The 25,987-nt window shown below is 52.6% G+C and overlaps 1 protein-coding gene across 1 annotated transcript; it reads right to left on the bottom strand.

Moving 5' to 3' along the window:
- Nucleotides 1-663: 663 nt before the first annotated feature.
- On the bottom strand, nt 664-15,214 carry FAM167A (family with sequence similarity 167 member A). Its single transcript, XM_052645399.1, has 2 exons — nt 14,846-15,214; nt 664-927 (listed from the first exon to the last, which is right to left on the bottom strand). The coding sequence occupies exons 1-2, from the start codon at nt 15,212-15,214 to the stop codon at nt 664-666; spliced, it is 633 nt and encodes a 210-aa protein (XP_052501359.1).
- Between the last annotated feature and the right edge of the window lie 10,773 nt (nt 15,215-25,987).

Here is a 25,987-nt window from a genome sequence, read left to right as displayed (position 1 = left end):
CCTGTTCCACCCTGGCTACACTGGCGGGACCCCACTTACTGGAAACAATTTACCTGGCACCTGTGGGACCAAGGTCCAAGACCTTGCCCAGGGCACTGGCGGCAGGTGGGGCCTGCTTCCCCAAGAGCCACCTGTTGTTCCTTTTGATTTTCCTTTGCTGGTGGGTCCCTGTTGAGGTTGCTGAGTCAGCCACTTAGGGTGAAGCGAGCCTCAGAGCACAGTGACATGTCATGGGCGCTGCTGACGTAACTAATCACCTCCCTTCTGGGGTTCGGTGTCCTTGGGGAAGCCTTCTGCAAGAATCACAGCTTTGGCCATCCCCGCCGCCCCCCCCACCCCCACTTTGGGTTCCCAGGTCATAGCACCAGTGATTCCGGGAAACAGGAATCTGGGTTACTGAGTAGGGGGGATGAGACGTGTGCGTGGGGTACCGAGGTCTCACTGAACATCGGATGGAGCGGCCGGTCTGCAGGACTCTGGGTATTAAACCAGGGTCAGGCGTGGGGACACTGGGCTCCACAGCTGGGCTCCAAGAGCACTTGTCCCGGGGACACCCTGCCTCCGGAGAGACCCACTGGGGTAGCTGGGCCTCAGCTCCCTTCCTACATCCCCGGTCCACCTCCCAAGCCCTCGTTCTGGCTCCACCGCCCCGTCTAGGGCTTCTTAGCACAGAGAAAACCTGCGGGAGTTGATGTTCATCTTGGTGACCCCGATGAGCTTGAGTGGTGCAGAAAGACTGAAGGAGGAGGCGAGGGGAGCGTCGCAGAAGAGGTCGGACAGCTCGTCGCGCTCCTCGAGCTCGTAGGTGGCGTCGTTGAGCATCCGCCGGTGCAGGTCGCAGGTCTGCTGGATCTTCAGCTGGTGGATGTCACTGCGCAGGCGCATGAGCTGCCGCGCCAGCTGCTGGTCCTGAAGCCGCATCTCCATCTGCCAGGGAAGAGCGAGGAAGGGAGGCGTCAGCGCCAAGCTGGAGGGGGAGCCGGGGTGCTGCAAGTCCCTTACCGGCACAGACCCCGGCTAACAGACCTAACGACCGGCTAGCATCATCATCTGGGGCCCCTTCCCTGGTGGCTCAGACGGTAAACAATCTGCCCGCAATGCGGGAGGCCTTGGTTCGATCCGTGCGTTGGGAAGATCCCCCTGGAGGAGGAAAGGGCAACCCACTCCAGTACTCTTGCCTGGAGAATCCCCATGGACAGAGGAGCCTGGCAGGCTACAGCCCATGGGGTCGCAAAGAGTCCGACACGACTAAGCGACGAAGCACAGACAGAGCAGCCTGTTCTCAGGTCAGGGAGGTGAAATCATAGAGTGAGGGGACAAACGAGGACACGCTTGCCGCACAGCCCTTTGCGCTAAGCTAGATGCTGTGTCCAAATCCTTCTGGAAGGCGTGTGTCAGTCCTGGCTTGGAAGCATCTCCAGCTCAGTCTCATTGTTTACAAATGGAGTAAGGGTATAAAGAAATGCATGGGAATGATAAATACCAAGTTCAGGAGCATGGTTACTCTGGGCAGGAAGGAGAGACTGCAACTGGGGAAGGTATTCCGGGCTTCAGCTCTATCGATGCTGTTTTATATTACATGCTGGCTGGTGGGTATGCTGTCACCTTATTATTTAAACATTTAAGAGTATTTGCAATACTTCTTATTTCAAAAGAGCCAAACATAAATACATGCTAATATTTATTGGATGTTTTCCTGTGAGCTAGGCACTGTTCTAAGCTTTCTGAGTAGGTGTTAGTCAGCCCAGGCCGCCATGCAAAGTACCATAAACTGAGTGGCTTAAACAACAGACATTTATTTCTCATGGTTCTGCAGGCTGGGAAGTCCAAGTTCAAGGACGTGGTGTGCTGATTCAGTTCCCAGTGAGGACACTCTTCCTGGCTGACAGGTTCTTCCACCTTGTGTGTCCTCATGTGATGCAGAGAGAGTGCTCTGGTCTCTTTTCCTCTATAAGGACAATAATCCCACCAAAAGGCTCTACTCCCATGACCGGAACATCTAATCATCTCCAAAGGCCCTGCCTTCCAACACTGTCACACTGGGGCCCTGGGCTTCAACATATGAATTGGGGAGGTGGGGGCGGACATGAACTGGGTATGTTGATATGCGACACCTAATCTCCACTACAACTCTGAAAGTAATATCACCATCCTACTCACAATTTCTGGGCTTCTCAGATGGTGCTAGTAGTAGAGAACCTGCCTGCCAGTGTAGGAGAAATAAGAGACTCGGGTTCGATCCCTGGGTCGAGAAGATCCCCTGGAGGAGGGCGTGGCAACCCACTCCGGTAGTCTTGTTGGAGAATCCCATGGACAGAACAGCCTAGCATTCTACAGTCCATAGGGTCGCAAAGAGTGGGACATGCCTGAAGTGACTTAACATGCACGCATGCACTCACAATTTCTAAATGAAGAGGCAGAGGCTCAGCAAAGCCAGTCCTCATGACAAGTCACAAAGCTCACTGACCGAGCTGGGAGGCGGTGCTCAGCTCTTTAGGTAGAGCTGGAGTGTGGGGCATGGGACTTGTTTTGTGCCCATGACCTAGGAGAAGCTAAGCTAAGTCACTTCAGTCGTGTCCGATTCTGTGCGACCCCATAGACGGCAGCCCACCAGGCTCCCCCGTCCCTGGGATTCTCCAGGCAAAAACACTGGAGTGGGTTCCATTTCCTTCTCCTAGGAGAAGGTTCATGATATATTTAGTGTTTTTTTATTTTTTCCTACTGAGGAAGAAATGGGATAATAACTCCTCACCTGGCCACACATTTACAGTTTCCAAAATTCACTTACAGGTTACCTTTGTTGGACCCATACAGCCAGCCCCAAGGTGTCAGTGTGGCAGTTTGGTTGAATCCAGAAGAGTTTTAATGAGCTATTCAGTGTCCCAGCTTGGCTCCCAGGGTCTCTTCAGGCTCCTAGCGGAGTGTTTTTCATTAATGACACTTGGTCACTGAGGTCACCAGCTGCCCTTACTTGGCACGAGATCTGATTCCTTCTCACTGTTTGCTCTGCTCTGTTTGCAAGTGGTTAATGTTTACGTCCTTCTGTTTCTTCACGCTCAGCTGTGTTGTTCAGCCAGTGCTTGGAGCCCAAACTGATTTAGAAAGACCAACTGTGAGATTCCAGAGGGACTTTCCTGCTGGTTACTTTTCCCTCTTCAGGCTTAGAATCGAGTGCATTGCAGAAAAATTAGGGACTCCACCAATAAGCATTTCATTGCTCTACTTTCTCCCTTTCATTGCTTGATGTACTTGTACAGATCTCTTTTATCCAGCCTTCATAGATGAGTAAAATCAGGATAGGGAGTCTGGCTTGGGGATCAGCAAAGTATTTAATGACCATCACCACCAAAGTATTTAACCGCAAGTTCATAGCGTCCAGTTCATCTGTTTACTTCTCAATCCTTGGGCATCACAACCCAGATGCATGGCCACTCAGACTACTCTAGTAGGGACAAATTAACGATGGCAGGCTCGCCAGAGGGTGGCTGTTCATTCATTCACTTATTTGGAAGCTGGGCTAGGTGCTGCCTAAGCCCTTCTGAAGGAGATGGGGGTCCAATTTGTCTGAAAGCTAGTGCCAGCTCACATCACTGCTTTATTTAACATGGTCTTCTGGGAGTTTGGCTTGAAGCACTTCTTTTTGGGGTTTCCTATAATTTGAAGATCGATCTCTTTGAAAGCTAGGAAGCCTATGGCTCAGATGTGAACCCAGAAACTGGCCTCATTGGATCTTCAATCTGAAAATATCCTTTAAAGTTGGAGAATTTCAGTTTCGACCAGGTGTCTGCAAGTCTCTGTGAGATGTGGTGGGCGGGGATGCCTGATGGGAGAAAGGGGCTATTTTTCTATGGCAAATAGATTTGGTCAAGAGTCTGAGAACAATTTAGGGTTGGAAAATCAGCTGAAAGAGCAGTGATAGTAAGGCACCTGACTAATTTTCTTGGACAAGGCCACCTTGGTGGAGCCACCTGCCACCCTCTGAGCTTGGAGGTGTTCACCTCTGCCTAGAAGGGAGGAAACCGCTTCTGGTGGGGATGGTGACCTGGTCACTCCCCTTGTTGGAGAGTGGAACACTGGAAGGGGCTGGGAATTCTGTTTCCTCCACTGCCTTGGTCCTGAGGGCACCTGATCATGTGAGCAGCCCATCCTATGTCTCGCCTGCAAGACATATTTTGTTATGACTCCTGAATAGAAATCCACTATTTCACTTAATAGTCAAAGAAATAGTGTTTGTTCCAGGGCTTCAAGGAAAAGCAGCAGTGCTGGCCCTATTCCCACCTCCTCTGCAGACCACACAGGAGTTTTCCAAGGGGACTCCACACCTTAAATCCTAAACTGAGTCCTCAGTGAAGAGGTAACTTCACTGCAATCAAACCGAATCCATATAGAATCAAGTTTTATGAGCCCCTGAAGAAACCTGAGTAACATGTGCAGAGCTAAGAGGCTCTTTCCCCCACCGCTAGGATCTTTTCAATTGTGTTAAAATACACAGAGGATAAAACCTGACCGTCTAAACCATTGTGAAGTGTGCAGTTCAGTGGCATTAAAAACTTTTACATTGCTGTGTGACCATCACCACCAACTCTCTTCAGAATTCTTTCCATCTTGCAAACTTGGAGCTCCATCTCCATTAATTAATAACTGCCCATTTCCCCTCCCTTAGCCCCTGGCAACTACCATTCTGCGAATTTGACTATCTGGTCACCTCGAGTAAGTGGAATCAGTACATTATTTACTGTTTTGTGACCGTCATATTTCATTCATTTGAGATTCACTCACGTTGTAGCACGAGTCAGATTTCCTTTCTAAAACTGATGTATATTCCACTGAGTGTATAGCTCACATGTGACTTATCCGCTCATCCATGGATGAATGGGTGTCTGGGCTGCTTCCAGCTCTTGGCTCTTGTGAATACCGCTGCTTTGAACACAGGTGCAGCAGGCTCTGAGTCCCTGCTTTTGCTTCTTTTGGGCGTAAACTAAGAAGTGGAATTGCTGGATCATGTAGTCATCGTATGTTTAAGTTTTTGAGGAATCGCCATACTGTTCTCCTCAACGTTTTACTGCAGTGCTTGTTTTTATTCCTGCCAGTCCAGAGGCAGGAGTAGTCAGTTCCTCTTTTAACTCTCCAGGAAATCACTAATGACCCGTGAGACTCAGACAAAGAGACCTCACAGCAAACCACTTACGCACGCAGATTCTTCTGTTTCCTGCGTTTCCTTGGCCGCCACCCTCCTCGATCCTCCCTTTCTATCCCCCGACCCTGGAGCCTTACCACTCATCACACCCCCTCATCTCATCAAAGACAACTGGAGAAATCTCCCTCCTCCTCTTGCAGATGTTGTTAAGTTGCTAAGTGGTATCTGACTCTTTTGTGACCCCCATGGACTGTAGCTCACCAGGCTGCTCTGTCCCTTAGATTGTCCAGGCAAGAATACTGGAGTGGGTTGCCGTTTCCTCCTTCAGGGATCTTCGCAACCCCGGGGTCAAACGTGAGTGTCCTGCGTTGGCAAGTGGATTCTTTACACTTGAGCCACCTGGGAAGCCCTTCCTCTTGCAAAGCAACTTAATTACCACTTTAGTTACATCTTCCCTCCCATGGAGTTTCACCTTTCCCCCTAAGAAACAACCAATCTCTCCAAATAAGATCATCTATACCATTTTTCTAAATTCCACAAAACATACGGATACCGAGGAGGAAGGGAGGCCAGGATAAACTGGGAGACTGGGATCTATACACTACTGATATATGCATAAAATAGATAATAAGGGCCTACTGTATTTCACAGGGAACTCTACTCAACACTCTGTAATGACCTATATAGGAAAAGAATTTCTGAAAGAGTGGATATATGTAAATATACAGCTGGTTCACTTTGCTGTATACCTGAAACTAACACAGCATTGTAAAGCAACTCTACTCCAATAGAAATTAATTTTTAAAATCCCCTTTCAATCAGTTTGACTTAAGATAGTCAGTGGTAGCTTCTGTTGCCTGAGACCAAGTTCCATGACTGGTACAATAAGTTTTTCCTGCCCTCAAAAGAAAGAGAGAAAGAAACAGGCTCTCCTAAGAGCCATTCTTATCTAACTCAGAGAATCAAACGTGTGTTGCCTGCAGCCAAGCACTCAGAGCAGCACAACTATGGCAACAGGGCCTGGGTCGGCGGCCACGCAGCCCCCCCTCCCCACTTTGGTGCGTGTGCTTTCTCACCCCGTGGGAACACACCCTTTCACTATGCCCTAATTATAGGATTTCTGGAGTTACAGGCTGTGCCTCTGAAAATCCTGTAAATATCGTTATCCCGCAGAGGCCACAGGCCACCCTGGGAGGGGGGACTACAAATCACATGTCCTACAGCTGAGACTTTGCCAGGGCGAGCATTAAGCCCACATGGATGGTGGAGCCACTGGGACCAGGTTTTAGGGCCAGCGTCTCTGTCTTTTTAATAAAGGCTCAAAACTGGAACGCCCTGTCCAATCTCCATATTCCAAACCTAGAAGGACCTAGATGGTGGAATTCTTGCCTTTATTTGACTGGCATTGCTGGAGAAGGCAATGGCACCCCACTCCAGCACTCTTGCCTGGAAAATCCCATGGACGGAGGAGCCTGGTGGACTGCAGTCCATGGTGCTGCAAAGAGTCGGACACGACTGAGCGACTTCTTTCACTTTTCATTTTCATGCATTGGAGAAGGAAATGGCAACCCACTCCAGTGTTCCTGCCTGGAGAATCCCAGGGACGGGGGAGCCTGGTGGGCTGCCATCTCTAGGGTCGCACAGGGTTGGACACAACTGAAGTGACTTAGCAGCAGCAGCAGCAGCTCAGCTTATATGGCATATTACTTCTGATCTACTTGCTTCCTACAGTTCTTGGAAGGGGCATTATTCAGGTAGACAGGGAAAAAAAAAAATCCCAAGGTGATCAAGGACATTTTGTTCAATCCCTGTTTCTAAGGCTGGTGTCTAAGCTATTCTAGCCTCAGCTCAGCTCAGTCGTGTCTGACTCTTTGTCACCCCATGGATTAAGCTCACCAGGCTCCTCTGTCCATGGGATTCTTCAGGCAAGAATACTGGAGTCGGTTGCCACTTCCTCCTCCAGGGGATCTTCCCGACCCAGGGATCGAACCCATGTCTCCTGCATCTTCTGCAATGGCAGGCAGATTCTTTACCACTGAGCCACCTGGGAAGCCCAGCCTAACAGCTACAATTAATCTTTGCTTGATGCTGAAGAGAGACTGGGTATAAAGCCCAAGCCATTCTCTCAGACACATGCTCCCTTCTCTATGGGACTTAATGCTGGAAACTTGGGGAGAGTTTTTGTAACCTGTCTCGTGATTTAACTAAAGGTCCAGTACTGTTTTAATCAGCATTGTTCAGACACACACTTAGAAGCCTGGACAAAACATGACTCCGTATTTGATCCTGGCCTCTCAGAAAGAGCCAGAATCATGCTGTGAGGAAAGAAAGCAAGGCTTGTCACTGAAGTGTGCTGCTGGTCGGCAATCTCAGATGCTGGGAAAAATTAAAAAATTTTTTTCAGACACCCCTAGAAACCAAACTGTGTTTGTGAATTGATTTCCAGGAGATGCTGTCAACTCGGGGAGAGGGTGGAACATGTTTCTCAGCCTCCTCTTACCCTGCAGCCCCCCGCCTTGGGGATGGGGCAGGTACAGGCTGGATGCCGGGTCCCCTGATGTCGCTGGCTGGGGGTGAGGGTGGGGGCAGGTACCACGGCTCCCATCCTGTGTCTGGGGGGGTTCCTCCAAGGTGCTCTCCTGATCCCCCTGGAGCCCTGATCCCCCCATCGTCTGCTGGGAGGGGAAGTCAGAGCAGAGCCCCGGAGCTGGGACAGAGAGCAGGAGCTGCTTCAGGCCCTACCAGGGACTCTCCATCACCAGTGGTGAGTCATACCCTACACACTCTACGATAAGGTCTTTGATTTTCAAACTTGGAAGGTCCCAGGCCAAATTACCAGCTACACAGGTGAGGCTGACCTTTGAGAAGAATGTGGTGATGCATTCTGCAGGCCTCCTGGTCTGTACCCAGAGCCTCTGGCTTCTAGTCTGCTCTGATCTGAATCTTTGTGTCCACCCCTCCCCATATGTTGAAACCCTAATGTCCAATGTGCTGGTGTTAGGAGGTGGGCCTTTGGGAGGGGGTGAGGTCGTGAGGGGTGTGGACCCCTCATGAAGGCTTTGTTGTTCTTTAGTCACTCGGTCGTGTCTGACTCTTCACGACTCCATGGGCTGTAGCCTACCAGGCTCTTCTGTCCATGAGATTTTCCAGGCAAGAAAACTGGAGTGGATTTCCATTTCCTTCTCCAGGGGATCTTCCTGACCCAGGGATCAAACTCACGTCTTTCATTGGCAGGTGGATTCTTTACCACTGAGCCATCAGGGAAGCCCCATGATGGGGCTGTTCTTATCAAAGAACAAAGACTTACTGTTCTTATCTAAGAGACCCTAGAGAGTCCCCTTGCCCCTTCCATCGTGTGAGGACATAGCGAGAAGTCTTTAACTCAGAAAAGGACCCTCTCCTGACCATGCTGGGACCCTGATCCCAGACTTCTAGCCTCTGGAACTGTAATAACTGAATATCTGTGGCTTACCAACCACCTAGCTGGAGAAGTCTAACTCAGAAAAGGACCCTCTCCTGATCATGCTGGGATCCTGATCCCAGACTTCTAGCCTCTGGAACTGTGATAACTGAATATCTGTGGCTTACCAACCACATAGTTGGAGAAGTCTAACTCAGAAAAGGACCCTCTCCTGATCATGCTGGGACCCTGATCCCAGACTTCTAGCCTCTGGAACTGTGATAACTGAATATCTGTGGCTTAGCAATTCCACCTGCAGCGGCCGGAATGGACACACACAGTTCCTGTCCAGCCCATAAGGAGATGAGGGGCTCTGGCAGGTGATGTGACCCCCTCTGCTCATCCCTTTTCCCTACCTCATAAGAGTACATCCTGCGCAAGAGGGAGCCCTGGAAACCGTACGCCCAAGAAAGGAATTCTGTTTTCAAAAGTGAGAGGGGAGAGAGGGGCACTGCTGCCAGGGGCAGGTAAGCACACCCACACTCACCTCTCACCTGCACCAGCCGCCTCTCTGCCTCCCTCCCGCTCTCTGCACTCAGCCCTTCAGTCAAGAGGCCAGCGGGCAGGTTTCTCCCCTTCTGCAAACCCTTCAAAGGTACAACCAGCCCTCTTGGCTCCCTTGCTCTCTCCTTGCTCGGGCCCCCATTCTCAGCCCCTGGCCCTTTGAAGCAGCCATGCTGGGTCTGTGTCCCCTCTTTCAGAACCAACCCTTCCCATGCCAACATCCTCAGGCCCAGCTCAGCCCTTGTCCCCTAACCGTGAAGGGTGAGAGAGACTCCCACGTTGGACTCCTCCTGCCACAGAACCTCCACACGGCACTGGCTACCTCCCCATGCTCAACCACTCAGTCGTGTCCCACACTTTGTGATCCCCTGGACTGTAGCCGCCAGGGTCCTCTGTCCATGGAATTCTCCAGGCAAGAATAGTGGAGTAGGTAGTCATGCCCTCCTCCAGGGGATCTTCCCAACCCAGGAATCGAACCCTTGTCTCCAGCACTGCAGGTGGATTCTTTACTGCTGAGCCACCAGGGAAACATCTTTATCAATTCTTTCAGTTCAGTTTAGTTCAATTCAGTCGCTCAGTCGTGTCTGACTCTGCGACCCCATGAATCGCAGCACGCCAGGCCTCCCTGTCCATCACCAACTCCCGGAGTTCATTCATACTCATGTGCATCAAGTCGGTGATGGCATCCAGCCATCTCATCTTCTGTTGTCCCCTTCTCCTGCTGCCCCCAATCCCTCCCAGCATCAGAGTCTTTTCCAATGAGTCAACTCTTCGCATGAGGTGGCCAAAGTATTGGAGTTTCAGCCTCAACATCAGTCCTTCCAATGAACACCCAGGACTGATCTCCTTTAGGATGGACTGGTTGGATCTCCTTGCAGTCCAAGGGACTCTCAAGTGTCTTCTCCAACACCACAGTCCAAAAGCATCAATTCTTCGGCACTCAGCTTTCTTCATAGTCCAACTCTCACATCCATACATGACCACTGGAAAAACCATAGCCTTGACTAGATGGACCTTTGTTGGCAAAGTAATATCTCTGCTTTTTAATATGCTATCTAGGTTGGTCATAACTTTCCTTCCAAGGAGTAAGCGTCTTTTAATTTCCTAGCTGCAATCACCATCTGCAGTGATTTTGGAGCCCCCCCCCAAAATAAAGTCTGCCACTGTTTCCACTGTTTCCCCATCTATTTGCCGTGAAGCGATGGCACCAGATGCCATGATCTTCATTTTCTGAATGTTGAGCTTTAAGCCAACTTTTTCACTCTCCTCTTTCACTTTCATCAGGAGGCTTTTTAGGTCCTCTTCACTTTCTGCCATAAGGGTGGTGTCATCTGCATATCTGAGGTTATTGATCAATTCTTTATTTGATCAAATCTGGCAGTGTGTGGCCAGATTAACAGGACAGCCTTCCTCCTGCAGGAACAACAGGCAGAAAGCCCAGCTCCATGGAGGAGCTGTGAGTAAATGTACACTAGGGCTAGAAACCCTTGTGCATCATACCTCGTCTCAGCCAGCACCCAGCCTGGACGGCTCTGAGCAACTGATTATTCTCACCATGCTCCGGGCATGGCTCCCCCCATCCCTGCTTTAGGGTTGTTACCAGACATTGCTTATAACAGGGGTCCCGTTCTGAGATCAGAAGAATTTTAAATGCAGGCTTTTTGACAACTCCTGGCCCCACTGACTTGAACATCTGATGTGAGCACTGGTACCCAGTACACAGGGAAGAGATCTGGGTCCAAAGCCTGGAGATGCAGGTCTTGGCTTAGTCACACCCCTGTGTAAGACCTTGGAGAAGTTACTTAAACTCTCTGACCCTCAGGCTCATCATTGTTCTGAGCCTCAGTCTTCTCATAAAATGGGAAGAGCGAATACCTCCAATTCTTCTCACTTAGATACTGCATGTAAAAGTGCTTTGGGGACCATAAGATGCTTCCTAGGTGGGCAGGGTTAATGTGGGTATCATCTTCATGCCTCTCACCTCCATCCCCATCAGAAGATGCTCAGTGAGCCTGAATTGTCATTCGGCCATTACCATTCAGTGGCAATGGATAACACTGGCCTCAGAGGGCAGTGTGTGGACACCCTAGTCACATGCTTGTCAAGCGGGCAGCACAGGCAAGAGAAAGTTAACCTGGAGAAGCTGGACCTGAGCTGTGGGCACAGAGGGGCCAGCTGGGTCTATGGCTACAGAACTCCTGACACAGCAGGCCTTACAGTTATTAAAACCTGGCAGGTTTCTTTTCCTTTTTCTAACAACCATAAACACCTTTTTGGCGGGAGGCTTTGTCTGTGGGGATCAAACACCTGCGTGAGGCTTAGAGAAAAATATCTGTTGATGCTCAGGGGTTCTTGCCACAAAGACAAGCACTTAGGAAGCTGGGATTTTTATTTTTTTATTTTTATTCTTTTGGTTTTAGTTTTGGCTCTGCACAGGCCAAGGAGACGATTTCTCCCTTTCCTTTATCCTTCAAGCTGGCAAGGGGAATGTTTTAGGATTGAAGACAGAAGGCAGAAGGGACCATCTCTTTTTCTCTTGGGCTGTGAACTCTGGGGTCAGAGGTTCACGATGCTCTGAATTCCAGGCTTAGCTAGAGGGCTGAGTCCCACAGCTTCAGGGCCATGCCCTTTTTAGCTGACCCCTTCCTGAAGCATTGCCCGCACCACCCCCCCCCCCGCCCCCCTCACCAACTCCAGGCTCCTTGGCCACCTAGTGAGGCTACTCTGGAGGTGGAAAGCTGGAGGCTATGACCTCTAGCAGAGCAACCTGGATCAAGCCGAGTCACAGAGGGTCATTTCACCCAGCTCCAAGTCTGTCTTCCCAGAAAGCAAACCTGGGGAGTCAGGGGGCCGAAGCTGCCCAGTACAGAGCTGGCAGCACTGCCTGCCATGCCTGGGTGGCAACACCTCTCCTGGACCCCCGGGGAACCAAAGGTCAGGTCTTGCTGGCTGGAGAAATAGTGCCAGCAGGGTTTTTAAGTATTCCCACCATCCTTCTACCCACAATGAGTGACTCTGAAGGAAAACCCACTACTTGCAAGTCCCTGGGGCTGTCAGAAGTGCCTGAACTTGCCCTGCAGTCAAAGCTGAGAGGGAGGGCAGACCCTGCTGGCGCTGCTAGGATCCTCTCTGGCTTTGGAAACAAACCAGCATTCAAGCAGTCACTCTACCTTTGAACTGGCCTCCTAGGAGGCAGGAGTGGACCACCCATCCTTACAGACCCAGCTTCACCTGCCTCTAGGAGGGTCAGCAATTGACAACAAGCACCTCACTCATTCCCTGGGTCAGGAAGATCCCCTGGAGGAGGAAATGGCAACCCACTCCAGTATTATTGCCTGGAAAATTCCATGGACAGAGGAACTTAGCAGGCTGTAGTCCACGAGGTCCCAAAGAGTCAGACACGCGTGAGCACGCACACACCTCACTCGCTGCATCAACTGTCCCAGGATAAGACAGAGACCTGTTCAGGGCACAAACCCACAACTGAGCCCAAACTCCCAAGCAACTGAGTTTGGCATCGTGGAGGGCAAACAGCCACACGGCTGACTGAATTGCAGATTTTTAATTGGTTTCCTTGGCCACATTAAGAGAAAAGACCTATTTGCAAGTAAGCCTGACAAATTGCCAGAGAGAGTCCACCCAGGTATAGAGAAAACTTGACTCTGGGCTTAAAATAAAACAAAGGTTATTGAAACCAATTTTGAAATGACTATTTTTTTTAATGGGTAATTTTTAATGACACCTTCAACAAGTTAATAGATGACAAATTAAGGAAACAATGACATGAAGTCTAGTGTTTGAGACTTAAAACTAGAGAATGGGCATGTTGATCAAACGTTCGACTCTGTTTTCAGGCCAAGCAAAGGATTTTATAGGTGGCCTTTGTTAGTGGCCTTCGACTCTGTTTTCAGGCCAAGCAAAGGATTTTATAGGTGGCCTTCTACTTAGAAGCAAGCAGAGTTGCATATTTCAGTTGGCCTGCCTGCCCATCTGCATTAGGGCTGCTCTGGCCTCAGGCTCACAGTCGTCTGAACAAACTCAGCTTGTAGACCACTCAGCATGGGATGCTGTGACTTTAACTCGGGAAACCCAAGCCTGAAAGGTAGATGCGGCGGAGACAGGGCTTTGGGCACAAGCCTGGGGGTCCTGGGACTTCCCTCTGAGGTCCTGTCTTGGTTCTCGGACCCCAGTCTTGCCTGCTTTTCAGTCCTAGATTCTCAAAGTGTGGTCCATGGACCAGCAGTACAGCACTATCTTGGAGCTTGTTGGAAATTCAGAATCATGGATTTCATTCCTGTAGGATCAGAATCTTCATTTTAACAAGATCAGAATCCTCCCATTAGAGTTGGAGAGTCTCTGCTTTGAGAGTTTCTCTACCTGCCACATGAAGAGGCCTGCCTGATGACAGGGCCCTGTGGGGGGACCCCCCTCACCCACGGCCTCTCTCCCCAAAGCTCTGCTGTCACTGGTAAAGGCTGAGTTCACCACTTACTAGTCATATAATTCTGGGCAGGTCGTCTGACTCCTATGAGCCTCAGTTTACTCATCTGTATAATAGAGACAATAATAGCAATTGCACAGGTCTGTTCTAAGATTCAAAGAGACCACAGTGTAAGGGCTGGACTCTCAACAATTTTGTTTCTCCCGCTGCCCCACCCTACACATTCTGTTGACTGCCTGCCGACATCTCTTGTGAATTGACATTTTTAGGAGCCACAGAACAAAATCAACTGCCTTTGGAAGACATCATATAGTACAGTGGTTAAGAAGAGCCAAACGACACAGTTCTGCACGCCTTCTCTTGAGCTGAGCGCCACCACTGATGGGAGTCTGCCATGGCCATGGGCAGAAAAAGAGTTGAGCTGCTGGTCCCAGCTCCCAATGCACGCCCAGTGCTCACACTTACTCCACCTGGGTGCCCTCTCATCCAGTGTGTCAGTTGCTCAGTCGTGTCAGACTCTTTGCAACCCCATGGACTGTAGCCCACCAGGCTCCTCTGTCCATGGGATTCTCCAGGCAAGAATACTGGAGTGGGTTGCCATTCCCTTCTCCAGGGGATCTTTATGACCCAGAGATCTGACCCAGAGATCTAATCCAGGTCTCCTGAATTGCATGCAAGTGGATTTTTACATTCTGAGCCACCAGAGAAGCCTTGGTTTCTTGGCCATTTCTAGTCTCCGAGGCTTAGCCCAAAGGCTTCACCCCCGCCAGGCCTGATCAGCCATGTCACCCCAGGCATCTCCCTATTCACCCCTCAATGTGCACAGAGCACTGCTAGGCTGAGCCCAAGCTACACAGCCCCACTGCCCAGCACAGCGCCGTGGGGAGAGTGGCTGCCGAATAAAGGATCACAAGGGCGGATGGCAGGATGACAGGGCTTCAGACAGGAAAAGGCACAGTCACAGTTCAGGAAGGAGTGCAAGAGACTCTTCTCCCAGACCCGACTTCACCTGGCTCTAGGAGGATCAGCAATTGACAACAAGCACCTCACTCGTTCCTTCAACCGCTCAGCTCTTGGACCATTCAGTGTGGAATGCTGTGGCTTCGGGGTGGCATCAGGAAGGCTGGGGACACCTTCAGAACATGGGCTCACGCTCTCTGTAAGTACTGTGGTTGGGGGCTGATGGACACACAGACCACACGGACCTACATAATAATGAGGCCCACCCTTGTCTGAATAGGAAGATGTGAAATTAGCAGGGGAAGACAGAGACAGAGAAAGGCTTGGACAGCCACTTACTTACCAGTTCCTTCCTGAGCCAGGCTATAGCTTCGTCGATGCTCTCAAAGCCCTCCAGCTTGCCAGTGGGCGGTGGCCCGTCCTGGTTCGCCCTCCCATTAGGTGGGGGATGCGGCCTGAGTGCCCTCGTTCTCAGGAGCGAGGGTTCCTCCTCCGCAGAGCCCCGTGGCTCGGCCGCCGGCCTTGGGAAGGACCACATCTGCTCCTCCAGCCTGGCCTGCCACTCCAGGTAGGAAGGCCTGCGGGTCTCCAGCCTCAGTTTCTCCGTGAGGGCCTTCAGGCTCCGGAGGTGGTCATCTGGAGGTGGGGTTGTTCCTGCCGGCCCTTCTTCCCCACCAGCCACTTCTTCTACTTGGATCTGGGGCACAGACATTCTAGAACCTGCCCGGACAGCCAGACATGAGAGGTGGTGGAAGGTGCCGTGGGATTCTTGGTGGGCAGCAAGGTCAGGTCCTGCTCTGGAAGGGTCTCATCCAGCGGGGGCCGAGGCTCCCAAGGGCATCGCTAGGAAGGGCACGGCTCCTGGAGTCTAGAGGGGGCAGAGGGGACCCGCACAGTGTCCACTGGAGCAGCTGCCGACGTTCAGGGCTTAAGAGGCTTCCTGGAGCGCTGTGGGCGCCATGCTTTGCAAGAGGCAGGAACAGACAAGCATTAGCAGGAATCTTTGGGGGTTGCTTTGCCAAGAAGATCTATCAGTGCTGGAGGGGCAGGCAGATCAGACTCCAGTGGGGATGCAGGATGGACCCGGTCCCCTTCGCAGGAAGGGCAGGCGGCGGGAAGCTGCTGGCTGGTGTGGGACCTGCAGGAAGGATTGGAATGACGTCAGTGCTGACCCCTCCCTTGGACGCAGTCTCAGGAGGGGACGCGGAGGCTCAGAGAGGCTTAGTACCTGAAGTCGATGCAGTAAAGTTGGACTTTGTACAGTGTCTTACCATTTAGGAAATGGTTCCACCCCTATTATCTCATTTAATCCTCCCTGTAAGTCTATAATTACTTATTTTTGTCTCCATGTTATGCATGAGGAGTCAGAGTCTCCAGAGGTTACGTGGCTCACCCAAGAGCTCCCAGTGATTAGTAAGGACGCAGGCTCAGGTCTCTTTGAGCTAAGGCTGCCAGCGGGAGGGAAAGGGTAGTCCCCAGGCAGACTCAGGTGAGCCTTGGGTCCAGAGAGCCCTGACTCCGCCCCACCCTGCCCACCACAGCCCCTTCCTAGGCTCCGATTCCTCAGGGCGAGTCCTACTGTACACCCTCAGCTTCTTTCTCCAAGGACAACACCTTACCTCACTGCAGCAGAGCAGGAAGCAAGAAACCTGCAGAGAAAGAGCAGGCTGCGCTCAGGTGGATTGTTAAATGGAGCGAGGCCATGACTCACCTTCTACAAAGATGGTTCTCACGTTCACCTGATATGCCCACACAGCAGCACCTCCCGGGCTGGGGCTGCAGTTCTCTGCTCTGACTCGGCCTTTCCACCCCCGTGGAGGAGGTGAGAGCCAGGCCCTTGTCCCATCACAGGCAGGCAGGGAAGTAACTGAGCCAGAATCAGGCCCTGGGCTCCCAGCCTCCGTGTCCCACAGGGTCTGGGCAGGTGGAGGTGGGCCATCAGAGTGGGAGAGCTTTCATTTGGGCAGAGAAGAGGAGTCCTTGGTTTTCAGGGTGAGGTTTGAAAATTTGTGTGAGGGCATGAGGTTGGGCAAAAGACTGAACGGGGAACAACGTCCAAGATAAAGCTTACGTGGGGGACAAAAAAACAACAAGAAGACATCTGCAGCCCGGAGGGGACACTTGGTATTGAAAAGGTGGGGAATGAAGAGATTTGTATTGACCTGGATGCGCCTAAGGAGAAAAACTGAAACCAAGAGTTGTGATTGTGTGTCTAGGGTGATGGGAACCAGGCATGGGGCGATGGTGTGAGGGCTGGGCCACTCGGGAGGCTGTGGGCTCATCTCCCACCTGGGCTTGGAGTTATTCAAGAGCTGAGCCTGCTGTCTCTCTGGATGGCTCCTGCAACCCCTTCCTGAGATCGCATCTGACCAGAGGGATGTACTGCACCTGGCTCCAGGAATGAAAAGAAATCTTCCCCCTGCTGATGGCAGAGAAACCTAGCTCTCAACTGCAGTCACACAGATGAGAATCCCCTGAGGAACCTCCACAACATGAGTCCCAGGCCTGGCCCAGGGGTACTGACTCAGTTAGTCTGTAGCCGGACTCAGGCATCAACATATTTTAAAGTTCCCCACGTGATCTGAGAGGACCGGGGCAGAGAACCACTAGGTCTTGGCACAGAGGCATGAGACTTGGAGTCAGATCGCTTAGCTGTAGGTGCTGCCAGGCTCGCTGAGCCTCAGGTTCCTCATGGGCAAAATGGAGAGTGACAAGACCAGCGCCCTAGGTTTGGGACACTGGCAGAACTAAGGCTTGTGTGGACTTTCTGTAGGCGTAGCACACCCTGCAAATGTGGGGTATTCTCATGGGGGCCTTCTATGCAGCCTCCCTGTCATCTAGGCTTCTCAAGAATCTCTCCAAATCTAAAGACCCATTAGCCTCTGTCTGGGGCCCCTCCCTGGAGAAGGCAGTGGCACCCCACTCCACTAATCTTGCCTGGAAAATCCCATGGACGGAGGAGCCTGGTAGGTTGCAGTCCATGGGGTTGCTAAGAGTCGAACACGACTGAGCGACTTCACTTTCACTTTTCACTTTCCTGCATTGGAGAAGGACATGGCAACCCACGCCATTGTTCTTGCCTGGAGAATCCCAGGGATGGGGGAGCCTGGTGGGCTGCCGTCTATGAGGCTGCACAGAGTTAGACACGACTGGAGCGACTTAGCAGCAGCAGCAAGGGCCCCTCCCAGGCACCATCCACCTCTTTGCTGAGGTGCCAGATTCTGGCTGGAGTGTGCCCAGGGTGGTTTTACCCTTCAGGGCATCCTCCACTGACAGAGGAGTGCTGGCGATTTACAGCAAAGCCTTTTAAGGAGATGAGCCCTGAGATCTGTGAGCAGAAGAAGCCACTGGGACGTCTGTCTGCCTCCCTTTCTGCCGGCTGCACCCTCCCTGCAGAGGGAGGGCCTGTTAGGAGGCGTGCTCCTTCTCGGGAGAAACAGCTCTGACCACGCTCATGTAGCTGCCTCCTGGGGGTGGGGAGCTTATTTAATCAGCAGTTTCTGCATCAGTTCCAAGACGGTGTCAGGACGACTTGGCGGTATCAGCAGGCGCGCCTGTGGGAGTCAGCCCGTGCTGATCCCTGATCGGCTGAGCGTGAGCGTACGAGGCTCCCCTGGTGTGTCTGTCTGCTCCCCCAAACCTCATGGCTGCCCTGAGGAGCAGGTGAAAGAAGCAAAAGTGAAAGTCGCTCAGTCGTGTCCGGCTCTGTGATCCCAGGGACCATACAGTCCGTGGAATTTTCCAGGGAAAATACTGGAGTGGATTGCCATTGCCTTCTCCAGGGGATCTTCCCAACTCAGGGATCGAACCCAGGTCTCCCGCACTGCAGGCAGATTCTTTACCAGCTGAGCCACAGGGGAAGTGAGGAGCAGGTGGTATCACCCTATTTCAAGAATGGGAAGATCGAGCTCAGGAAGGCTGAGGGACTTGGGTCAGCCTCCTCCAGGGGGCATAGGCCTTGGCGTCAGTCCCCCAGGGGCCCAGTTCTGTGATCTTCGGCATGTGGCTTCAGACCACTCCGTGCTTCTGTCTTCTCCTGACAAATGGGGAGAATCAGGACTCCCTATGTAGTTGGCTGGGCTTGGTGCAAAATGTAAAAGGGCACCTTGTTACAACGTACTACGATTTGGGGACCTCCTTGAAGGTCCAGTGGTTAAGAATCCACCTTGCAATGCAGAGAATACGGGTTCAATCCCTGGTAGGGGAGCTAAGATACCACATACCGGAGAGCAGCTAAACCGGAGCCACTACTACTGAGCCCGCGAGCCACAACTAGAGAGTCCACGCGCCACAACAACTAAGACCTGAGGGGCAGCCTAAAAAAAAAGTACTAAGATTTTCAAGACAGGGACAGCAGAGCGTGATCCCAAGGACAGGCCCCTGTGGGGCTGCCCAGGCCCCTTGCTCGTGAAGCTGGCCCCGAGAGTAATGCTATCAACTTTGTAGGTCATTGTGAAAACTAGGCAAGGTGACAAATATCAAGCCCTTAACAGTGCCTGGTCTACAGTAAGCCTGAGACGAAGTGGCATTCGTTAGGGACTTGGCAAAGAGAGCCCCAGCAGAGAAGCCAGAGAAGGCTGCCAGATCCAGGACCCGGGACGTCCAGAAAAACAAGGCTGGATGGTAATCCCACCAGGCCTGGGCACGCCCCGCCAGGCAGCTGCTGAGCTGCGGGAGAACCTGAAGTTCCTGAAGCAGAAGACAAGCCCTGGGGGCGATCAGCTCCTGTAGTGGTGACGTGTCAGCACCTGGGACCCACACCACACACAAGGACTGCTGTTCAAACACGCTCCTGGCTCGCTCCGGGCCTCTGGTGGCTGCTGCAAAGGACACCGTGCCAGCCATGAGCTAATGCCCCGGCTGGTGGGGAAGTCAGGTGGGTGAAGCCCAGTCATGCGGCCAACATCTCATCCCAAGATGACCTAATCTGTCCTCCTGGACAACTTCCAAACCCGCTTCCTAGATGGGCTCTGAGAGCAGGAAGGATGCTGAAGACCCATTCTCTCTCATCTCTCTCTCTCTCATGGGACACTTGCTCTCTCTCTCTCTTTTTTTTTTAATACTTTTTATTTATTTGGCTGTGCCGGGTCTTAGTTGCAGCATGTGGGATCTAGTTCCCTGACCAGGGATTGAACCCAGGCCCCCTACATTGGGAGTGTCCTAACCACTGGACCACCAGGGAAGTATTCCCCCCCACCCCCCATTGCCCTGTGTTTTCCTAAGAAAGTCTCAGCCACTCTCTCCAGCAGTCTGGATCCCCAGGCTCCAGTCTACTGCTTCTAGTCTGGGGTTCTCCACTAGAAGGGACTCATTTCTTCTCCGTGATACACAAACCTCTCCAACACTGAATCCCAGGCCCCCTCATGGCCATTGTGACTTTGCACAAGCTGTTTCTCTCAGCCCAGAACGCCCTTTGCTCCCTTCCACATCTCAGTTCTCAGGAATGTTCTCCCTTCAAGTTTTCCTCGACTTGCCCACGCTGCACGTGCCCCCGCAATGCCACGAGACCACATCGGAGAAACAATTATGTCATCGCAGCAAGATTAGGTCACATCTCCTCGGAGCAGCTCAAGCCAGGCATTGTTCTAAGAGCTTCGCATGCACGAACATGTCCAGTCCTCACAATACCCGCATGAGGCATGCATTATCACCGTCTCCATGACCGAGATGAGGAGACCAAAGCCCTGAGAGGTAGAGTAGCCAGCCCCAGGTCACAGAACCAACTGAAAAGGTGGGAACTGAACCCCTGTGGTCTGGCTCCAGGTTGGCTCCAAACAGTGGGCTCGGTGTCCCTCTTAGACCACAGCACTTCTACCAGGAACTTTCTCCACGGTCTCCTCCACTGGACTCTGAGCCTCATGAGGGCTGACTCTTGGAAATGAGGGGGACAAACACTTCATTTGGGGAGCCGAAGCATATAACTGACGGCTAAGCAGTGTCATAAAATAAGATGAAGACCAAAAGACTCTCCCCCACATTTCTACGTGTCCCTTAGATGGGGCGGTGCCACCTCCAGTTGAGGCTGGATGACTTCTGTCCACTCAAAGAAGCTTTTACTGAGTCCATTTGCAGGGACTTCCCTGGTGGTCCACTGGCTAGGACTTTGCCCTCCCAACACAGGGGGCCCAGGTTCAAACCCTGGGAGGAACTAGATCCCACATGCCTCAACTAAGAGGGAGTGCAGCCAAATAAATAAATATGTAGAAAAAAAAAAAAAGACTCCACCTGCATCCATAGTTGATTGTTCGCTAATTTACAACCTACTATGGGTAATGCTTGATGAGGATGCAATAAGAATATTCCGTAAGGGTAAATTTACACTTCTGCTGCTCCTTCTAGTAGAAGTGCCACCCGTGGGTCCCCGTGCCTCAGCTGACACGCTCTGGTTTTCACTGGGGTGATACCCGCAGCACAGGCTCTCCTGCACACACGTCTGAGGCTGGCCCTGGCCTCCAGCAGCAGAGAACTGGGTAACATGCAGGATCCCCTTAAGGCGTCCCATCCCGGCCAGATCTGCCTTGCTGAGGAAAGTCAGATCCTGTGAGGGCCTCAGCCCCAGTGTAGCCAGTTCTTCGCTGTGGAAATGTCCCTGCAGAAGACAGACCTAGCTGCGGGGCCCACTCCCGGGGCCGCACCTCCGGCTCTGGGTCCACTGCTGTGCCTTCCACCGCCTCTGCTCATCCACCTTCTCCTCCCGAGTCAGGCTGGACCCGCCAGTCTCTAAAAGAGAGCCTCCCTGTGGCTGTGTTTTCTGTGTCCTGAGGCCTAAAATACCTATCAGAGGGGCTCAGGCCCAGGGCGGAGGGGCCACCTAAGCAGGAGGAGAGCGGCAGCGCCCATTCTGGCCTTAGCCAGGCCAGGCCCACGGGTCACCTCCCAGCAGGGCCACAGAGCCCCACCTTCCGCCCACAGGCATGCCCCGAGAGCAGGTCAGAGGCTGCCGGGTCTGAAGACAAAGGGACCCCCGCTTCCTGCTGCAGGGCTGTCCTCTGGGAGGGGGCGATCCCTCTCCAGCGGGAGCTGGGAGAGTTGGGTCTCGGCCCCTCTTTTGAAAATGAAGTGGCTGCAGTGTCTGTCCCACAGCCACCCGCAGTGCTGAAAGGACAGAGTCGGGGGAGAGCACTCTGTGGTCTGCACTTCACAGTATGAACTTCCAAGGTGGCTGAGGCCACGACTCACAGCCTAATCTTTTTCTTTCCTCTTCTAAAGCAGTGAATCCCTCTTTGTTCCAGGTGAGTGACAGGTCAGTAGGTGTGGGGCACGGAGGTGGAGTTGTGATGAGGCTGGCTTTTCAGCATGGGGTTTCGTCATAAAACCCTGATGCTTATTTTAAATGGAGAGCCCAGGGCTGGGCCTCAGGACTGACCTCCGGTGGCTGATGGAGGCTGGGAAACCCCATCTGTGCTCTACAGACTCGTGGGAGCCCTAACAACCAGGGTGAGAGGCTGGGGGACACAGCCCTGTGCCCCATGGAGCGACCCACAGTCTCCAGGGCACTTCCAGGAGCTGCCAGAGAGCGTGTTTTCTCGCCTCCTCTGAGGTTGCCATGGTGACCAAAGCAGGAGGGGACACTGCTGGTTTGGCCCTGCACAGATCTTCTTTCCCAGCTCATCTTTATTCCTGGTCTTGGTCAAAGCTGGTGTTGGGAGCACCTGAGATGGGGAAGACATGGTGCAGAGACAGGACCCTGGGTACCAACTGTGGGTGCACGGTGGGGGCGAATGAATTGGAACATTGTTTGTGTGTGTCTATGCATTTGTGAGTGCACGTGCGCATGTGTGTGGTGGGGTGGGCTTTATTGCGGTTGTGCTCTGGACGTGCACAGTGGGGGAGGCTGGTGAGGACAGTGGGGTGGTACCTGGGTTCCTCCCATCCACCTATGATGTGCTCCTCAGGGGCCGCAAGCTGCCACCAGGAGAACCCTTCACTCACCACTTCCAGAAAGCCACCCCTTGGCTGCCTAGATCACTCCTCCTGCCCCAAACCACTGTGAGACTCCAGCCGTCTCCTCTAAGACTCTGAGACTGCGCCCCCCGCCCTCATGCCTTGCTCTATCAACTGACTTCTCCCTGATCTCACACCACCACTCAGATGCCACCTGCACAGACACCAGCTCTGACCAGCCCACTGGGATGTCCCTGCTTCCCTGTTCCTTGTAGCTCTTCCCACTCACATAACTAGGATATCACACAGTGATCAATGTGTCACCCATGGGAACGTAAGCTCGAGCGCAGGGACCTCGTCTTGTTCACTACTGTGATCCTAGCGCTCAGAACCGTGCCAAGCACATAGCAGGTGCTCAATAAACTCAATGAACAAGTGAAGGAGTGATAGGATGAATGAAAGAAGGAAGACTTTCTGACAGTCGGTTTTATCCTTTTGTCCATCACTGGCCCTTGAGGGACGCCCTTCTCTTCGCTGGGTCTAGAGCTCTGCTTTGAAGCTCAGCTGAGGGCTAGTCTCCTCTCCAAAGTCCTCTAGGAAACCCCACCTTCCAAGCCACCCTCTGAATGCTCCCAGCACGGTCACTCGCGCTGTACCCAAGGCCTGTGTGACCTTGAACCGTGAGAGCGTCTAGGCTCCCTGGCCACCGTCTAGCTCCTTGATGGGAAGGACCTTCCTTTCTCTTTTGTGTTCCAAGTTCTGCAAATAGCGGATGTTCATTAAATGCTGAGGATGGTGGTGCTGTGAACCGGTGAACAAATTCACACCTCCAGATGGTTTCCTGCCCAGTAGAAGACCCCCTGCAAGTTCAAGGTCAGAATGTTTCTAGTGAGTCTGAGTGGGGAGGGCAGGGATGGTTTAGGAAGCTAGTCTCAACTTGATGTTTAAGCCTTTCCATGTAGCCTCATGTTTGAATTTGACAAGTCTCTGCTGCTGCTGCTGCTGCTGCTGCTGCTGCTGCTGCTAGGTCGCTTCAGTCGTGTCCGACTCCATGCGACTCCATAGACGGCAGTGCACCAGGCTCCCCTGTCCCTGGGATTCTCCAGGCAAGAGTACTGGAGTGAGTTGCCATTGCCTTCTCCCGACAAGTCTCTGAGCCTAGTTCAGACACCATCTCATTCTGCTCTACAGTCCTCTCGCCCAGTGGACGGGTGGAAGGAGGCTGGGGGGTGCTACATTCCTCACTCCCTCGCCACCTGCTCCAGGGGTCCCAGGACTGCTACTGGGGGAGGGGAATGTGTCCCCCATTTTGGTCAGGCCCAGCCTGGGTGGGAGAGAGGCGTCCCTGACCTGGGAGTCAGCTCCAAGAACCCCATCCCCACCCCCACCAACTCGAGTGACTGTGGTGACTCACTTCCCCTTAGGGTTTCGCTTCTCCCCTCTGAAATGCACGGTCTGGGGGCAATGGCCTTGACCCTTGTTCCCTGCCAATAAGTGCAGAGTCTAGACCACAGCACCCCATGGGGTTGTCACCTTGTCACGAAGTCGCACTCACAGGGGGCAGGGACAGAGGAACCCACTCACCCGCGCTCTCCCAGGCGTTTCTCCCAGTGAAGCTTGGTTTGCAAGTCCTGTGCTAATGGCTGCACCTCAGGTTATCACTCAGAGCTCCCTTGTCCACACCTGAAATCACAGGGGCCATCACAAGCACTGGGAAATCACACTGCAGTTTACAAACGTCTCCCCATATTCACTCGATGACCTGGGGTGGAAAGACCTTCCTGAGAACATAACAGAGAAGCCACAAACCAGAGATGTTGCAAGACTTGCCTAGGGTCACACAGCTCCGTTCGGGGAGCTGGCTGGGCTTGAACCCACATCTTCTGACTCCAAGTGGAGCTTCCAATGTCTGAAATATGGAGAAAGCTTGCTCTGTCTCGCTGGGACACTGTGAGCAGGCAAGGATCTATAAAAATACTTGTCAGGACTTCTGTGCTTTCAAAGAGCTCGGTCCACACTGAATAATTGATGGGCCTGCTCCCCGCCGCAGAGAGAGGCCACATAGGCCTCCCGCTGAGGCTGGGAATGGAGAGACCTTTCCTATCATTTTCCCCAGTGAAAGAGGTGGCCGAGAAAACCTCCGAAAAAGACTTGTGTCTCCCCCTGGGTTGGGAAGAGGTCCTGGCTCCTGGGAGCCGCAGATGTAATTTACTGCCGGGCTGAAAGGAGAGGAGGGGCCGCCGGGCCACACAGCATCCCCGCCATCGTGTCCCTTCCAAGGCTGCGAGGCCCTGGGAAAGGGCTGCTGGGCTCCGACAGGCGACAGGCGGGAGAAAGGTGCCTGAGAATCTGAGGGTCCCTCGGGGGGAGCGGGGGGATTAGCCATGGGAAACACAGAGTCCGAGGCGGAGGTTCTCCTCCGTGAGAACCCTGACGAGGCAGAGATGTGCAGGACGGGTGAGGCAACCCTTCGTTGCCCGGCCAACCGCTGCATGTGACCGCGGGGTTCTTCTGGCCAAAGGCCATGGCAGCGGGGATTAGGGGGCAGAAAGCAGACACAGAGTGGCCTTTAAAGCAATTTGCAGAGATCAAAGTAGAAGGCTGTTTGAGCAGACACTCTAAAAACAGGGAACGTCTCACAGCTGAGGGTGCAGGAGCCGTGCATCCTCTCCCATGGGGTATATCCACCCCACACCCAAGGGTCCCCTAGTTGGCATTTGTCTCAGCTCCCAGACAAGTCAGAGTTAGGACTATCTGAGTCCACAGGATAACGGGCTTCAACTTCAAATAAGCGGAAGCAACCAGGTCAGGCTCAAATGGGAAACTATTGGGATGACTGGTTTTCTGTTTCACTCTGCATCGAAAGTTCCAAAGCCTAATGGTTTGGCAAGGACTTCCTAGGAAGTTTCACTGGCTTCTGCATAGTCTGTCTGGGCATGCTGACTTCTCAGGGGGGTGCAGGGCCCTCAGAATTTTCCTGTGTTTGGGCAAGTCCTGTACTAAGGATGTGTGGGAGCTCTGTCTGCAGCTCCCCCAAAGCACAGCCCTGCTGTGGGGCCCCGGGCAGAACAGAAAGTAGGATGTGTGACCTTGCTCCCCTTTGGTGTCAGCGTGAGCTGAACACAGCCAGATGCTGAGCTGCCTGAATTCACACATCACAAAGGGCAGGAATCAGGAGTTGGAGAAAGAAATGGAGAAAGAGATGGAACAGGTTAGGGATAAGGCAGGGCTGGTTGTTGGTGGATGTGGGTTGATGGCTAAGCCCTGACACTAATTCTCTGACCTTGGGATCATGATGGAATCAATTGCAAAGCCTTGCAAGGATCCAATGTCTATATGTGAATTCTTAATTATGCCTCTAGTAAGACAGTCCCCTCCTACCCATGACAGTGCTTGGCTGAACTCTCCTTGGCTGCCAAACCACTGAAGTTAGCTCACTCATTTCTGCGTGCCACAGAATTTGCAGAATATCACTCTACTGTCAGACCAGAACTCTGGGCTGCACAAATGGTCTGTTCTCTTCAGCAACTCTGATCAGACTCTGCACTCCTTGAGAACAGAGCTAGCATCTTACGCTTCCTTGGTGAGATGTCAATGATTG

This window comes from Budorcas taxicolor, chromosome 8 (assembly GCF_023091745.1).
Source record: "Budorcas taxicolor isolate Tak-1 chromosome 8, Takin1.1, whole genome shotgun sequence".
In the NCBI taxonomy this organism is placed as follows: domain Eukaryota; kingdom Metazoa; phylum Chordata; class Mammalia; order Artiodactyla; family Bovidae; genus Budorcas; species Budorcas taxicolor.
The sequence above is the reverse complement of the archived record's forward strand: the minus strand, read 5'-3'. Positions and strand labels throughout refer to the sequence as shown.

What these genes read in the sequence shown, in the direction of transcription:
- FAM167A (XM_052645399.1), bottom strand. Translation starts at nt 15,214, where the DNA reads ATGTCTGTGCCCCAGATCCAAGTAGAAGAAGTGGCTGGTGGGGAAGAA. An exon ending in CCTGGCTCAGGAAGGAACTG is followed by an intron (nt 928 to 14,845) that starts GTAAGTAAGTGG and finishes CTTCCCTGGCAG; the next exon opens with ATGGAGATGCGGCTTCAGGA.